Source organism: Astyanax mexicanus, chromosome 11 (assembly GCF_023375975.1).
Source record: "Astyanax mexicanus isolate ESR-SI-001 chromosome 11, AstMex3_surface, whole genome shotgun sequence".
NCBI classification, from domain to species: domain Eukaryota; kingdom Metazoa; phylum Chordata; class Actinopteri; order Characiformes; family Acestrorhamphidae; genus Astyanax; species Astyanax mexicanus.
The window spans coordinates 15,927,135-15,944,969 of record NC_064418.1 but is presented as its reverse complement, the minus strand read 5'-3'; the positions used below and the strand labels follow the sequence as shown (position 1 = coordinate 15,944,969).

Here is a 17,835-nt window from a genome sequence, read left to right as displayed (position 1 = left end):
AGTCCATTTCAAACTGTATTTCTCCTTTAAGATACACAGCAAATTTGGCAGTGGTAAATCAACACTTTAAGGGGGGTCAGTTCTCCAGACAGGGATTAAGCCTAGTCTCTGACTACACACTATTTCACTGAAGATTTTCCATTGAAAGGAAAACATAATATACGAATAGACTAAATTTCACAGTCTGGAATACTGCCCTTAGTGTTAAACTATTGTCTAACAATGTTCATTTAACCCTTTTAGACCTGAATTATGTTCTCGGGATGGAAAAATATAGGAAGACTGTTTTGTGTCTGTAAAGCACACAAAAAACTATTATCGACACTAGTATCCTAATATAAAATCCATATAAAATAAATCCAACTAACCCAGATTTTTAAACATGATACAAAGTGTTCTAAGTCTCTTGTACTACTTTGCCTCATTGGTTCTATAGTGCTGACATGCCCTAATGTCCAAGTTGCTGTTTTTTATTTTTTTCAGTGCAGTGGGTGGGGCTAAGCTACTGTTTCACTGGCTGGTTTATGATCTTTTCTGATGGACAGGTGAACAGGTCTCAATTAATGTTCTGTTCTGTTCTAAAAAAAAAAAAATACATTTGGAAAGAGAAACTACATGATGTCCATTGTAACTGATGCAGGGTCTGAAAGGGTTCAATCTAGCAGTCGCATTGTTGATTTAACACTGACAAGTTTTGATTACACACTAAAAAAACTAGATAAAAAAGTTACACATTTCATAATTGTACCCTCAAAGGTATAATATTGGTCTTTACAGGATCAGATGTGTTCCGTCTGAAGTACAAAGTCTTTTCTAACAGCAGGAAGTAGAGATTTTTACCAGTTAACCAGCTTAAAAGTACATTCTGTATTCTGAATCACTGTACCAATAAATAATATATATTTTAATTATACATTTTTATCATCAAGTCCTTGACACATGTTCAATTGATGATAATGTTTATAATTTTTATAATCTTTACTGGTAACGTTACAAAAACATGTTTACAAAAAAGTCTTTCAGTTAAAGATACTCTGTTGTACCTCAATATAAGGTACTGCCCCAGCAACAAGTACATTTTTTTCTTAGTAGGTATGTCAAATCAAATCAAAATATTTCTAAATAATTTGGAGTATTACCCTAGTCAAGAAAAGAGGGTACACCTCCAACGACTCCAAAATTAGTTTAGTCCCATTTACTCTTCTCTGAGAGAAAATAGTAGTTTTGGCTTTATGAACGTACCTCCTTCATCCATGTAGATAAGTCGAGCTTTCCTCTGATCTTCTGGATGCTCCTGGATCTCCAGGATCTCTCCTCCAGACCGTCTCTTGTTCTTGAAGTACAGTTCTAGTTTGGACTTCACACGGTGAAAATCATCTGGAAGACCCTCCAGCTCCAGTGTTTTCTCATCCTGACTCTGTTTTCTTTTGGCGGTCTCCATCTCGACGTTTAGAATCTCAGATAAACTCACAGAAATCTCAGTAAGAACTTTAAAAATAACTAAAGTAAAGTTGAAGACAGTCTCCTGAACTGTCCATTTCAGACAGCTGTCGGAGGAGCTCGCTGAAGCCCGTCCGAACTGTACTGTACTGTACTTTACTTTACTTTACTTTCACTTTTACTTCAGGACACTCGCCTGCTTTTCCAGGAAGAGAGACACAACCCGAACACAACCACAAACAGCGGGGAGCTACGCCAGATAAATCCCATTTTTACTCGTTATTCGCGCATTTATTTGCGTTTCTTGTGATTTTAAAGGGGAGACCAGACCTCGGCAGAAATCTGTTAGAGATGACGGATACAGGGGAGCAAGTGAACGGCGAGGTAAGCGTGTTTTGCTCGTCTCGGGATTCGCCCCATTTAAAAAAAAAAAAAAAAAAAGAAAAGCTACGAGCAATAGTCGTTAATCATATACCAGTTTATTAAAACGTGTAGCAATTGATTTATTTTTATCATACGCTCAATGCGATTTTAGATACGATTAGATACTGTCGCGCTTTGTAACGTCTTTATAGCCTGTGTTCTGTCGAGTTGTGCTACCCTGTCAAATCGTGCTACCTTAGTGTATATTTAAACGTAAAAATACACAAATAGGCACTGTTTAAGAAATATGCTTCCAAAGGTATGCTTCCATAAGCTTTATCTAACTCACTGTATGAAAAAAAAAAAAAGTTACGGCAATGAGACCTGATTAGATTTTTAATCATAAGATTTTAATCATAAGATTAATCATAAGATTTTTAATAATAAGATTTTTGTATAGCTTATTATTGGTATTTTTTATTCATTTTTGCTATTTATACTTGTCTATCACTTAAACAAAGAATAACAGTGAGTTGACGTTAAAAGAAAAATCATAAATCATAAAAAACCGTGGAAACATTACAAAAAATGTGAGTCCGCGCAGGCGCACTGGAGAAAAGAAGCATATATCGATGGGAAGCACAACTCGACAGGACACCCCCCGGTTAGAAATGTCGGCGAGAGAAGACCGAGTGAGCTACGTGAGAGTAGCTACGTGAAATACTGTATCCAGTTTCTTAAAACGTGTAGCATTTTTTATTATGCGCTCAATGCGATTTTTGATACTCTCGCGCTCCATAACGTCTTTAGAACGTATAGCTCGTTTCACATCAAAAAAGGGTCAAATTCTTAACTCTCAGGTGTGGGTTTTCCCAGTATATTATTTAGATTTTCCGGTCCACCTTAAAAAGTCGAAATACCAATAATGCGCCAGTAGAGAGCGGGATTGGGCCAAGACAAATTTGGCATTTAAGAAATATACAGCTCTAGAAAAATTGATTGATTGATTTTAGCAAATTGAAAGCCTCTGGAATATAATCAAACCATCAAACCAAGCTGAACTACTTAATATTTTGCACCAGAAGTGGCACAAAGTTATCCAAAAGCAGTGTGTAAGACTGGTTGAGGAGAACATGCCAAGCTGCATTAAAACTGTGATTAAAAACCAGGGTTATTCCACCAAATACTGATTTCTGAAGTGATTAATTATAAAAATGAACTTGTTTTCTTTGCATTATTTGAGGTCTAAAGCTCTGAATCTTTTTTGTTATTTCAGCCATTTCTATTTTTTTTTTTTGCAAATAAATGCTCTAAATGACAATATTTTTATTTGGAATTTGGAAGAAATGTTGTCCGTAGTTAATAGAATAAAACAACAATGTACATTTTAATCAAAACATATACCTATAAATTGCGAAACTGAGGCTGAAGTGGTCTTTTAATTTTTTTCAATACATTCAGAGAATAAATGGCCTGTTCTGCGGATTTCCAGTTGCCCTAATTCCAAATGACTAAATAATCTGATAAAGGTAACACCAAATTATAATAATATAACTATTACACTGTAAATATCCTAAAGGACAATGAATATTATTGAACAATATTTTTTATTATTATTATGACCCTCTGAACTTTAGCATTAGATGCCAAAGTTGTCTTGCTTGGCCCAATCCCGCTCTCTACTGGCACAACATTGTTATTTCTACTTTTTAAGGTGGACTTCAAAATCCGAATAAGAAGCTAACTTCAGTCTCCTGGTTTTACAAAAGCTGCTGAGCAAATACCTAAGTCTTAGATGGATGAGCGAGCATTACACTGAAGACTCCATGTTTATAGGATTTACTTAATGCTAAGATACTTCTGGAAACCTGGGTCCAGTTCAGTAAAAGTCAGTGTGCAATTTTGGAACACTTCTGTTGGTCAGTGGTCAAGATGTTGATTGACAATCTGAGAAATATGGAGATTTTTAAACTTCATGAGTTTTGACTGACTTTTAGTTGTTCTCCTTCTTTTTTCAGAATAATAGATAATGGCTATAGTGGTTTTAACAATATTTTTTATCTATTTTGTAGAACTAATAACATCAAGTTATATCAAGTTTGTCTTATTTTATAGAAATAATAAATTGAACTTGTTTTCTTATCATTTTTGACATTCTTTTTGGAAATAATTGTTTACCTAAATATTAACATTCTTTTGTCGATTTACTTTATATAAAAATGACTATTTATTAATCCTTGTGAAATAAAAAAAAACTTTTCTGTATATTTAAATAATTTTCTCATGATTTAAAGTCTTATTTATAATACTTTTCTATTTTCACTGAAAATGAGGCACCTGTGGTTTTGTATATATTATCTGAATAATTTCTGAATCAAAGACAAAAGTAAGCAGCATTTGGTTGTAAGAGGTTAATAAGTATACATGTATCAGCTTAAGGTGCATCTATGTGTTATATCAACATTATATATTAAGTTGGAATTGACTGTGGATTTTTAAGGATGTTTTTAATTTTAATTATATCTTTTTAACACAGTGTTTTTGATGTTTCTATCATATAGCAGTTGCAGCAGATTGCTGACGCTAGGGAAGAGCTGGAGAAATGGAAGGTAATGGAAGCTAACAACACTTGGCCTGTATTCTGTAAGCTGAACAATATTTACTCATGGATCTGATTTGGTCAGGTATTTGTTTAATACGCTTGTGCTCCTATCAGAAATTTGTGGAAGCTGCAGATACAGAGAGGTCCAGGTTGATGCTGGAAAAGATGGACTCAGAATCTATGAAGAAACAAGCCCAGCAAGAAACAACAGAACTGTGGAATGCTACAGAGCAGCTCACAGACAAGTTCGACAAAACAGTGCAAGACATACAGGTATGCTGTGATCAGGTATTAACTATTAAATGCTGTCAATGTTAATGCATTAACGCACACAATTAATCTGGAAACTTTAACAGATTTATTGTTAAGTTACGCATTAATCACATGACCAAATTTACAAAGCCTGGTGATGTATTAGAGGTTTTATTTGACCATATAACAGCTTACTGTCGAGTTCAGAGGATAGATTACTTTTTATTTACGCTGAAATATGGATTAAATATCATAACTCCCTCTTTCTCTTATTGCACACACAAACACACACACACACACAATTTTTTCGGTTCACTCTCAAAAATAAATCCCAAAATATTTTACATAAATAATATTAATAATGGTTATTTACAAAATATTGTTGTGATTAATACAATTCAGTTTTTAACCAATTTACCATACTAATATAAATCTAATTCTATTTAGCCAATCTTACATTTATCATTTCATTTACATCAAGTATTTATTATTATGAAGAATAACAATTGCAATTAATCTTGATTAATTATTAAAATCCAAATATATATACTTTAAATTGATTGACATCAATAGCATAAACATACAGCTCTTACCAAATTGAAAACCTCTGGAATATAATCACGAAGAAGACAGATGATCACAATCATCAAACTAAGATGAACTGCTTGAATTTTTGCACCAGAAGTGGCATAAAAGTATCCAAAAGCAGTGGGTAAAACTGGTGGAGAACATGCCAAGTTGCATGAAAACTGTGATTAAAAATCAAGGTTATTCCACCAATTATTGATTTCTGAACTTTTAAAACTTTATGTATACAAACGTTTTTTTTTTTTGTTTTGTTTTTTTTTGCATTATTTGAGGTCTGAAAGCTCTGCATCTTTTTGTTATTTCAGCCATTTCTCATTTTGCAAATAAATGCTCTAAATGGCAATATTTTTATTTGAAATTTGGGAGAAATGCTGTCTGTAGTTTATAGAATAAAACAACAAGGTTCATTTTACTCAAGCATATACTTATAAATAGCAAAATCAGAGAAACTGATTTAGAAACTGAAGTGTTCTCGTATTTTTTCAGAGCTTTATATACACAATCTGGTATACTTGGTAAACTGCAAGGACAAGATAAAGCCTTGACCCCACACATGATATGGCCATATAGAGTGTTTTATTACTTATATTGTCCTTACTAGTTAAATAAAGCTATGAGCAAAAATCAGTTTAAAAGAACACAGTAATGAAGAGATTATGGATTTTATCAATTTCTGAACAAAATGATTTTTTTATTAACAATCATTTGTATTGCAGGATGAAATTAGCAATTTTGATAAAACTAATCAGGATCTGAGGAAGAAACTACAGGGTATTTCGGAGCAGCTCAAGATCAAGAAGGCTGAGTCGGACTCTTTGCAGCAGAGATTTAAGGTAGGGCTGCACAGTATACATATAATCACCAGAGTGTGGCACACTTGTGTGGGATTTTTTTTGCCAATATAATGTTATGAACAGTAAAAACACAAGAGGGCGCCAAAGGCTTGCACATTTTCCCTTAATGTCTGTTGGTCTGTATGACTCCAAGTCAAGAAATCTTTGCGTAACTGTAATAATACAATCATTAAAAAAAACTGTAGCATTCCTCCAAATATAATTCCATAATTCTCAAATCCTTCTCATCTTTCTCACAACAACTTTCCCTTTTCAGATCAAAGCCCAAATCCCTGCCAAAAAAATGAAGTTCACCCACGTGGCGACAGATGAAGAGAGTGATGAGTATGTGGATGTTCTGAACACCAGGGCAGTGTTCACCATCATCCAGCGGCCTTCTGTCCTGCTGAAAGGTGGCCAAGCTCTCATCACATTTGAGGAAGAGAAAGGTAGGTCAAAATTAGTACATTTGTCCTTTCCTTGTTTACATTTTCAAAGCAGAGGTTACCAGTGTGCTGCAGACTTTTAAACAGACTGAACTACATGGTAGGCATTGCTAAAGAATGAATAATGTCAGATGAGCAGGGCTGTTTTAAGGCATTTGGGGGCCCCAAGCAAAATGGACCCCAGCACTTGCAAGCGCAGTTTTGGAAATAAGAAATGAAAAGAGAAAAGCACTTTGACTGAACATATATATTTTTATTTATTTCACTTTGCAATTATTAAACTGAATAAAAAAAACATCAATGCTACTGCAGTCTTGCACCGTGCTGCTGCAGATGCGTGAGCATTTTACTGAAATGTTAAGTTGTTGTTTGACCAAGATTGAGGCAACGTACGCTGCCTCTTGTCTCTTTTACAGCACGCGAACTGAGTTCAGACAGAGTGCGACTAAAAATATAACCTTATAGGGGGGGCGAGTGGTCCAGCGGTCTAATGCGCTGCCAATATGAGTGGGAGGTCACAGGCTCGAATCCCATTCATGTAGCTCTACCATCAGCTACTGGTCCCAGGTGGGTAGGTGGCGCTCTCTCCCCATCATGCTTAAAGGCGTCTGTGTGCTGATGTATCGGAACCTAGCCACTGCGCTTTCCTCAGAGCGCGCTAGCCGCTCAGGCAATGATGCATCGGCACCAGCTCAAAAAAAGGTGTGTCGGAGGAGGCATGTGCTCCTGCATCCTGCTAGGGTTGCAGGTGCCATTGGTTACGGGGACGTTATGGGGACAGATTTTTTTTTTTTCTATGGTTAAAAGGTCTGAACTTTCAAGCTATCCAATTTATCATTCAGACTCTGTGAAGTTATGCTGTTCTGATGCACTATGTGGTTTAGCACTGTCCTGCTGAAATACAGTTTAGAAGGCTTTCCCTTAAAAAAGGTAACTGGGAAAACAATGTAGCTGGGAACTGTGATTTCTAGAATGATGGTGCTCCATCCAATTCTTACTGGAAGAATTGGGGAGTTGGAAAACTCTTGTTACTAAATGAAACCAAATCCTCACAGTAGTGCTCTAAAATCTAGCTTAACGCTTTTACTGGACAGTAGTTACTGTAACTTCAAAGTATAGGCAATTTAAAAATATATATTTTTTTGCAACTTACAACATTCTCTTCCACATTCTTTTCTGAAGTGGCGGATCAAATCCTCAGACTGGCGAAGTGCTCTGTGACCTGCGACAACTCCAAGGTTGACGTGAAGCCGTATCCCTTGTCTCTAGATCCCTCTGTGAAATTTGAGGTACTATAATACTATACTAAAATGATATGAGAGTATATGTACCTTTTTTTTACAGTAGCTGCTGTTCTTTGTCTTTTTCAAGTAAGCTTTAAAAAAATCTGATCTCTGTCTGCAGGTGCATATTACAGTGTCCAAGAAAACCATCAAGTTCTCCAACGCTCTTTCTGTTGTGCCTGATGACCGGATGCGGGACCGGCTGGAGTTGAGCTTCTCCAAGCCCAGCCGTGGTGGAGGAGAGGTGGAGACAGTGGACTACGACCCGAAGACTGGAACAGGGCGCATCACATTCTGCAATACTGGAGGTCTGTCTGTTTTTACAGTATAATAATGTAAACAGATTCATTTGAATGTAATGTAAGTAGATTTAATGTACTTGAACAAAGCAAATCTGGTATTCTGTGCAGTTTTTCCATGGTCAGTAGGTCTGTTAAAAAACAGTGCAGTCAGTAAAGTGAGCTGGACGTGGACCTTTTAAAGGAGAACTCTGGTGTAAAATTGACTTTTGGTGTAATATGATAAAGCGTACTAACCTTTGTTAAATAGCACTCCTCCATTCTCCGCAGCTTTCCAAGATCCAGTAATGTTTTACAGTCTGTCTAAACATGCTTTAAAATGGAAGATATGGGGCATATTTTGCCCCTGCAGATAAGTAGCTTATTGGTAGAATCCAGAGAGTTCTGACATTGTTCTGTTCCGACCGTTGTGTGAGTGCTGGACAAAAGGCACAAAATTACTGTATCTGAGGAAGCTGTAGGAGAGCGGCGATGTGCTATTCAACAAATGTAAGTACTTTTTTATCATGTTTTATTACACCAAAAGTCAATTTTACAATGAAGTTCTCCTTTAACTAATACTCTTCTAATATTGTTTGAGTTAACTTAACTTAGTTTAGACCAAGGTTCCACTAACTCACATATTTTAGTTTTTCATCATTTAGATCAGTAATTGATCAGTAGTTCACCTTAAATTGAGCTTTCATTAAATACTAATTTTTTTTTGTGGTGATTTTGGTTAGTTCTTGACTTTGAGACCTTTGAAACCAAGCTAGGTGGGGACAATGTACACTGGGGGCAATATATATATTTGCCCGAATTAAAACTTTTTCACTGCAGGGCCAAATGTTTAATAAGGCCATGCCTTACCCAGATAGCATAAAAAACTGTCTGAACTCGGCTGATGTGTGGCAGCATCGGCTGAGACTCAGAATTGGGCAGATTGTCGTTTATACTTAGCAGGTGGGGTGTTGGCACAAGCAAATCTAGGGTGTTGGCACATGTGTCACAGGCCGCTTGTCGTATTATATTTGGCAACCGGGGTGTTGGTACATGCAGCATTCTGGCCAGATGTGAGCCAAGCATTTGGCTCAGAATTGAGAATCAGGAGTCAAGTCGATGCAACTTAGACTCAGCATACTATTCCGCCAGGAAATGTCCTGAGTAAATTTTGCTATCTGGGTATTGTTCTGCACCAGATTTGTCCTTTTAGACTGCCTATGATTTCTTTTTCTATTTGCTGTGTTTGTAAATATCAATAATTTCTCACTATTGTTGTCGTTGGATGTGTCTCCTCTCATTTGCCCTACCCTGATTTAATTCTAAGTTTGCTAAGTGCGGACCACGCCTAAAGAAGTAGAGAAAGAAGGAAAAAGGGGAGGGAACTCAGGGAAATTTGGGCTGGAGTTCTGAACTGCGTGCTTGAAGAAGCGTGCAGTTATATCCCCCCCTTTTTTATTTAATGAGAAGTGGAAGAGTAGAAAAAGGGGGTTGTTGGGGAGGAGGTGGGTTGCGAACTTTCGTCACGAGAGATAGTTAGTTAGGGGAGGTATTTATAGGACGGTTGATTGATACGGGGTGGAGTTAGAACGTAGAGTTCGGGCGTGGTCCTTCTCCCAAACTTTTGTTATTACATAACATCATTTTGCTAAGTGCGGACCACGCCTAAAGAAGTAGAGAAAGAAGGAAAAAGGGGAGGGAACTCAGGGAAATTTGGGCTGGAGTTCTGAACTGCGTGCTTGAAGAAGCGTGCAGTTATATCCCCAAAATTGGAGCTTGTGTGGAAGCTAGTTTGGAATGAGCCTGTCTCAAACCGTCTGGTTGAGAACGGATGTATAGGTTATAAGCTTGGGAAGACCACCGGCCGGGGAGCTTGATCGTGTGCTCGGAGATTCCTTGTCTGGAGGCGTTGGATGCTGCACGATGTAAACTGAGTGGGCGGAGAATTGATCTGGTGAGTAACTACTGGGAGAAAGGATGCGACGGAGATGTGTTGGAACCAGTGCTTTGAGATTATACTACTAGATTCCATTGTGAACAGAGGATCTAAAAGGTGATGCTTGTTGAAAGAGGCGGAGATTAAGTGGTGGACGAGTGGTTCGTACGGGCTGAGGGGTGAGTCGAGTTTGAATAGATAGAGGATCGTGGTTTGCCAATTTGGTCCGTTTGCTTCATTCTTGAAGGTAAGGGTATCTGCGTCAAGGATGATGAGATCTGAAATTAGGGGCTGAGAAGGAGTTGTGGGAGATTTTAAGGGAAGTAAATTCTGAGCATCTTAGGAATCTAAGTAGAAGGACGGCTGAAAGGATGGTTTGTTGAGCTTGGAAGATCAGTTCGTTTACACGGGGGTTAGGTGAAGTGTAGTTTGTGAAAATGAAGGTACCGAGGTTGGGTTGCATTTGCATGCGGAGCCAAGGATCTGAATTTCTGTAACTGAAAACGAAAAAGAATAGAATTAAATTCTATCAGCGATAGAATTAAATGGACCTGAGGTGTGAACAGCTTTAGTGGTGAACTGATGCCTAATGGAGTGCCAAGTGAGACGACGGATAAAAGGCAAGATTTCTAGCGATTTGGAGTAACTTTTTTTTTTTTTTTTTATGTGGACTGCGGCGAGATTGATCAGAGTGGAGTAGAATAGATTTTGACCATTCATGTCCCCAAAGGAGGGCAGCGACGAGGACCGCATATAAGTCCAGAGAGCGCAGAAGAATCGCACGGCTGCGCGGCGGAGCAGATGAAGTTCTCCGGCCAAGCAGAAGCGACCAGAGGAAGGAGCGGCATCTATGAAGAGCTTAATATCAAAAGAGCCGGAAGCTGCGTTGGCGTAGAAGAAAAACCCGTTCGATTGCAGAGGAGGCACAGCCAGAAATGGAGCTCTGACGTGCAGTATCAGTTGAGCATAACGAATGGTGGAGGGCTCGGACGAAAAAGTCAAGCGGAGGAGGCGGGAAATGAAAGAACGACCCTGGGTTCGATTTTGGGTTGTGAATAAAGTGGCCGAGGGGGGAAAGACGGTGCTAGGTACGGGCGGGGAGACTTGAAAGGAGGCGGAGTCCAGAAAGATCCCAAGAAACTCGAGAGATGTGGAGGGACCAACGGAGTACTCAGACGGCGGGGTAGGGAGGCGAGTGAAAGCGCTGGTCATGGCTTCAAGACCCATCGAGAGGGGCGAGGAAGGAGGACCGATGACGAAGTTACCCAGGAGGTGGAGCACGAACTGGGGCCCGTGTTAAGCAAATCCAGCAGAGCGCCTTAGCAAAGGAGTCAAAGCTTGGGGTTACTTTCGCACCCGAAAGCAAGGTGAACTGAAAAACGGACTCTGAAAAGGTGCCAGGTGTCAGGATGGAGAGGGAGGATTTTGAAAGCCGAAACCACGTCAGCCTTAGACAGCCAGGCCCATCGCGGGATGGGGAGCTTCGTCCCGCAAACACACGTCAATGAAGTTCCAGATCCGGGGCGTCTTGGAATGTAGCAGGGTTCCAGTGTTGGAGATGAGCCGCAGCGTGAGCTGAGAGGGGGCGGCGCTGTAGATGGAGAATGAAGGTCAGGAAGCTCCAGCAAGGAGCTGAGCGGGTGCTGCAGCCCGGTGAGAAACGGCGAGAGAGGAGGCGGGGAGAGAATTGACGGAGTAAAGGAAGGAGAAAGGCTGGCTGGAAGGGACGGGTTGGAGAATAGTGTTGCCAACTGCTCAGTAAGGAAAGTAGCCATTGGCTGCAATTTGCGATTAAAAACCCCTTAAATGTTAGAAATGTTACAAATGAACTCTAACAAATGAACTACGTCTGTTGCTTTTATAAATAGGCAGAGACTTCTGAAAATAACTCCATTTTAACGTAAATTACATGATTTTTTTATTTATTTATTTATTTATTTATTTTATTTTTTTTTTTTTTTGGACAGTCAGCGGCGGCTTTAGGTATGCGCAGTTCGTTGCAGCGTGTTTGAAGAGCGGTGTGAGTGTGTGGTCCGACTGAGACTGCGCTGTGAGTGTCGTGGGCGGGGCTCGCGGCAGCACCTGCTGCTCGCTGAGGAGAAACTGAAGAGCATGCGTGTTCATTTAAACTCTCAATAACAAACAAAAACTACGTTGGCAAGTTGGCAACACTGTTGGAGAACAGCAGGAGGAACGCAGAAATGGAGAAGGAGGATGACAGAGAGGGGGTTCGAACGACTGAGGGGAAGAGGGAAACGAGAGAGACGAGGCGCCGAGGCGAAGTTGGTGCCGCGCCAGGGGTGCGGTTTGGACGACTGAGGGAGGGGGAGTTGGACGACTGAGGGAGGGGGAGTTGGACGACAGAGGGAGGGGGAGTTGGACGACAGAGGGAGGGGGAGTTGGACGACAGAGGGAGGGGCAGTTGGACGACTGAGGGGAAGAGGGACGAGGCGCTGAGGCGAAGTTGGAGCCGCGCCAGGGGCGCGAGAGCTGCAGCGGCGGCGAGTTGAGCGGGTGACGTCATCAGGCCGCGACGCCGGTGCGGCTCATGTGCGCTGTTCAGAGGTTCAGTGAAAAGTTCCGCTTTTGGAGCAGAACGGGGGAAAGGGACGCCGCGGCCCTTCAAAAACCCGCTGCAGCTTAACAACAGTCCAATCGGACATGCGAGGAGGCTGGGACTTACTAGGAGAGAGGGGCCCAGGGCCGGCGAGGCCGGCCGAGGAAGACGGGCGTCCGGAGCGGCGAGCCCGCGCAGGAGGAGTAGGGGAAGGGGGAGAAGAGCGGCGGGAGTGCCGAGATCCGGGGGTGCACTGGCGAGGACGACCAACCCGGGAGGAAGAATAAGCAGTAGTCGGAGTAAAACCAGGAGTAGCCGGAGTAGAACCAGGAGTAGCCGGAGTAGAACCAGGAGTAGCCGGAGTAGAACCAGGAGTAGCCGGAGTAAAACCAGGAGTAGCCGGAGTAGAACCAGGAGTAGCCGGAATGGAGATTACGGAATTCAGACGACGAGCCCGGCGAGGTGGAGTAGGGGAAGGGGGAGAAGAGCGGCGGGAGTGCCGAGATCCGGGGGTGCACTGGTGAGGACGACCGACCCGGGAGGAAGAATAAGCAGTAGCCGGAGTAGAACCAGGAGTAGCCGGAATGGAGATTACGGAATTCAGACGACGAGCCCGGCGAGGTGGAGTAGGGGAAGGGGGAGAAGGGCGGCGGGAGTGCCGAGATCCGGGGGTGCACTAGTGAGGACGACCGACCCGGGAGGAAGAATAAGCAGTAGCCGGAATAGAACCAGGAGTAGCCGGAATGGAGATTACGGAATTCAGACGACGAGCCCGGCGAGGTGGAGCAGGAGTGGAGACAGGCTGGCTAGGAGGGAAGAGGTCCTCGTCGGAGGCGGTGAGTTAAAGGTCCATGACAGAGAACAAGCTAATGCTAGCAGGCGGGTGCGGCAGATTCGACTGGTGCGAACTTTCGTCACGAGAGATAGTTAGTTAGGGGAGGTATTTATAGGACGGTTGATTGATACGGGGTGGAGTTAGAACGTAGAGTTCGGGCGTGGTCCTTCTCCCAAACTTTTGTTATTACATAACATCATTTAAGAAAGGAAACATACTAAATGCTAAATTACTAAATTATTTTTTTGTGTAGCATGCCAAATGAACACAGCAAAAAGCTAGTGTGCCATCCAAGATACCAAGATATGATCTCTGCCATTTTTTTTATTGTAAATATAAAGACCTCAGACCCTGCAGCACAAAGTTGATGCAAATGTGGAACCTATTGTCTGATCCTGACATCATTAAGTACTAATTGATTCTGCAGTTTAGTCTAAAACCAGTCTCAGTCTGATGTTCTGAACTCCTTTTTGTGTGGAAAAGCCACCATTCCTAGAAACGCTTGGTCCAGCTGTCCTATGTTATTATAAAATTCAAAATTTAACATAAACTTGTTTTTTTTTTGTTGTTTTTTTAAATACTTTGCACTGTTATGTGTAAGTGCCTGTATGCATGTTTGTTTTTATGCACTATACATTTTGTCTATGGCTGTGTTGTTAAGCGCTTTGAGTTTTTAGGAAAGGCGCTATATAAATAAAATATTATTATTATTATTATTATTATTATTATTATTATTATTATTATATAATTGTATGAGTTTGTTTAAATGGTAAAGTAAAAGAGAAAGTAAAAACTCTTGGTTTCTCAGGGTTTTTTTTTACAGTGTCTGCTTACATAAACATACCCAAACAGTAACCTTCTTCAGTGGAATCCTGTTGCATCTACAATAACATGCACTGTTTTCTTTCACTTTCAGTTGCAGAGAATTTGGTCGCTAAGCAAAACTTCTACGTAGATATTGGTCGTGGCATGGAAGTCACTGTGGAACCGCTTTATGAATTTCAGTTGAAGAAGTTTCAGGTGAGTGTTCAAGTGAAAAAAAAAAAAAACAATATTTGAGATACTATATGTGTGTTGTATTAATGGGAGGCTCTGGAAGCTCAAAAGTGCATAACATCACTGTGCCCAATGCCCCGCTATTGGGATGTGAAGCTGTGACAGAGCTCCCATCAGTACCTTTAATCCAGTCAGTTAATAAGATGGTCAAACATCTAGGTCTAGAATAGGGCTGCACAATGCTGGGAAAAAAATGGACATTGTGGTATTTTGTTGTTCTGAAATATACATAATATTATAATTTTAAGAAATAAAGGAAATACATTTTGCTAGATGTACATGATTCATCATTCCATAATGTTAATAGTGCTTCTGTGTATCAGTGATTGGAGTAAAATAAATTATATTTGGTAGATATAATCATTAATCTGGTAGACTGACATGCAAATAAAAAAAAAACAAAACAAAACAGTGTGAATTGTTTCCTGGTATCAAGCAGCAAAACAATTTGTGATGTTGATGCTGAAACGATATATTGTGCAGTCCTAGTGTAGAACTTGTAGAAGAATAACTGCTGCAAAGTGGGAACAAACTCTTTATTAACAAACTTAATAGTTCAAAAATAATAATAATAAAACAACTTTATTTGTTAGAAATTTGGGTACCACTTTAAAATAATCTATTATAATCTTTATAATATCTTTATAAAGGGTTTATAAATGGTTTACATTTAGTTTATTAATGGTTGCTAATTAGGTTGTACATGCCTTAAAAATTAATATTCAGTACCACTTTAAAATAAGATTACCTTTATTAAGGGTTTATAAATGGTTTGCAATTAGTTTATTAATGCTTACTAATTAGATAATTAATTAATGCCTTAAAAGTCATTAATAATCCGTTATAACACATATGTAGAAAGGGCAACAATATAGATGGCTGTGGGTTCACTATTTGACAAACAACAAGTCATTGTTGCCCTTTCTACGTATGTGTTATAACTGATTATTAATGATAATTTTAAGGCATTTACAACCTAATTGGTAAGCATTAATAAATTAATTGTAAACCGTTTATAAACCCTTAATAAAGCTAGTCTTATTTTAAAGTGGTACCGAAATTTGTTATAAACTGATAATGAATGATCAAATTTGCAGTGCAAAAGATTCTATAATAAAGATTCTAGGAAACCGTGGTGTTCTCTGTACAGTGTGCCTCTGTTTTATAAGTGTTATTAACCACTCGGCATGCTACCCACTCCAGACGTTCTCCGGGGTGTCGAAGCGCACTGTGCTGCTGAAGGGTATTCAGGATGTGACAGATGAGGAGGATCTGCAAGACCATCTGGAGATCCACTTCCAGAAGCCCAGCAATTACGGCGGAGAGGTGGAGACCATTAAGTATGTGTCTGCTGGAAAGGAGCTGAAGGCCTTCTTCATTGAGGACTCTCCTGAAGTGGAAGTTTAATAAGCTGGACTTCTGTCAGGCTGAATGCAGTTCGTCTCTCTAAACTCAGAAAGCCAATCAGGTTCTACGCCGTGACTGCATTTCTAAAAAGATTTGAATTTTCCTGTATTATGGTTTCTGTATCAATGTTTAATCATTAGGCTAATAAGGACCTTCGATTGGAGCATAAGCTTTTCTCCATTGATGTGATGCTGATGAACTGCTGATGCTGTCTGGGCTTGCCATTTGTTGTTTTTCATGAAGTTTTAGCATTCAGGATTGTAGCCAGATGTTCAAAATTTGAACTTGAATCTGGATTTTAATTTCCAAGCCATTCCCTCATGTAACATACAAACTGCTGTCCCATGATTTTTACCATGTCAGTGTATATTCAAATACTTCACAAATCTGGTGTAAAAATACATTTAAATCATGAGATTTATAGGTCTGATATAAATTAGTATTTATAATCACTGTCCTACAAATAAACATATTTAAATGTATTTACACATTTACTATATTATATAATTTGAAAAAAAGTTGTGGACCTAATGAACAGAGCAATAGAATTGTGGCTGAAAGTCAGAAAAAAGGTATAAAAAATATATACATATAAGGTGAGAAAAAATACTAATATACATTTTTTTTGATTGTTGATTTAATCAACAAATACAATGCACATTAATCATCATCATTATTACATATTATGAATGTGCCAAATTTAGCCAAATGAACTTTTTTTATCTGCATCTAAGAGGAACCGTCCCACAAAGCATTTGATTACAACATATAATTAAAACGATTAATAAGCTACACTGAAATATAACATTATAACAGAATGTGAATGAATTTCCATGATTTTTACCCAGAGAACACATAATTACCAACATGTGAGAGCAACATTAACTGCATGTTCCAACCAATTATTGAATAGATTATATATATCATACTCAGTCAGTCAGGCCTTGCTTCAATTCCTGTAATTAATGTTGCCTTGCCATGAGCACTCTGTCCAGAGCTCAACTTTGCTCACAAGGTATCCCCTTACAAGTTATACACTTGTAGTTTTTTGTAGTACATGACCAAATTTAAGCACAATAAAACAACTGCACAAAAGAATGAACTAATTAACACATCCATGCAATAATTGGGCTTATTCTTGGGATTAATCATTTATAAATATTTATGTTTACATGTCTTCAGATATTTTGGCTAATCGTTATTAATAGCCTTTAAAAAGTGCCTAAATTGACTTTCATTCCATTAATTTTAAGGTACCATTTGATTTTCTAGGTTATTGAGTGGAGGTTAATAGTAAAATCTATTAGTTTGTCTCTTAGTATATTGGATTTTAGTCCAGATTTTAAATCTGTGTTTAAAGGCTTTAGCATCAGTAACACACCTGTCTTGGTTTCTTGATAGTGTTGCTTTGCCTTGATTTTACCTTCTGTCTTCTTTAATATGTATGAATCTATAATGTATCTATTAAAGCTGCTCATGTATGACCTGGCTCTGTGTTTAAATAATAATGAGCTTGATTGTATGTTACTTCCACAAGATGGCAGTGCTCAGCTGTAACTGACAGTGTCAGCATATACTCATCAATATACTCATCACCAGAAACCAATGTATGTTGTGGTGTCTGTTAAAGACCTTTCAACTACACTATTCTTCAAAACTACTGAATTAAGCATACCAACATCAGACATTTTTTATTTTGAAGCCACCCACAATATAACAATCCAGTAATAATTAGGTGCACTAAATTCTGGTTGCATTATGTTAGACAACAAACATAAAATTCATCAACAAAAAAATGAATATCAATAACTGCTTATTTACTGGTTTAAGCTAGACTTCTATAGTCTGGTTTATAAGGGCTGATATTTGTGACAGTAAAAACAACAAAATCAGTTGAATAAAAACAGCTTTGTTTCCAGGAATTAACTGTACAGTGTGGGAAGTTTACATTTTGAATAA

At 39.1% G+C, this 17,835-nt stretch overlaps 2 protein-coding genes across 3 annotated transcripts in view; one reads left to right on the top strand and one right to left on the bottom strand.

Annotated features, from left to right (window-relative positions):
- Positions 1-1,441, bottom strand: part of LOC103021980 (protein mono-ADP-ribosyltransferase PARP14-like) — a 35,937-nt gene extending 34,496 nt beyond the window's left edge. For both annotated transcript variants that reach the window (XM_049484973.1, XM_007232409.4), the window contains exon 1: positions 1,243-1,441. In XM_049484973.1, coding sequence (XP_049340930.1) covers positions 1,243-1,441 — 199 coding nt within the window. The remainder of the gene's footprint in view (positions 1-1,242) is intronic.
- Positions 1,171-17,360, top strand: nmi (N-myc (and STAT) interactor). The gene is made up of 10 exons (XM_007232410.4): positions 1,171-1,481; positions 1,628-1,824; positions 4,365-4,412; positions 4,520-4,678; positions 5,962-6,078; positions 6,356-6,527; positions 7,707-7,813; positions 7,929-8,115; positions 14,330-14,433; positions 15,673-17,360. Exons 2-10 carry the CDS (start codon positions 1,792-1,794, stop codon positions 15,874-15,876), a joined length of 1,131 nt encoding a protein of 376 aa, XP_007232472.3. The 5' UTR covers positions 1,171-1,481; positions 1,628-1,791; the 3' UTR covers positions 15,877-17,360.
- The last annotated feature ends 475 nt before the right edge of the window (positions 17,361-17,835 follow it).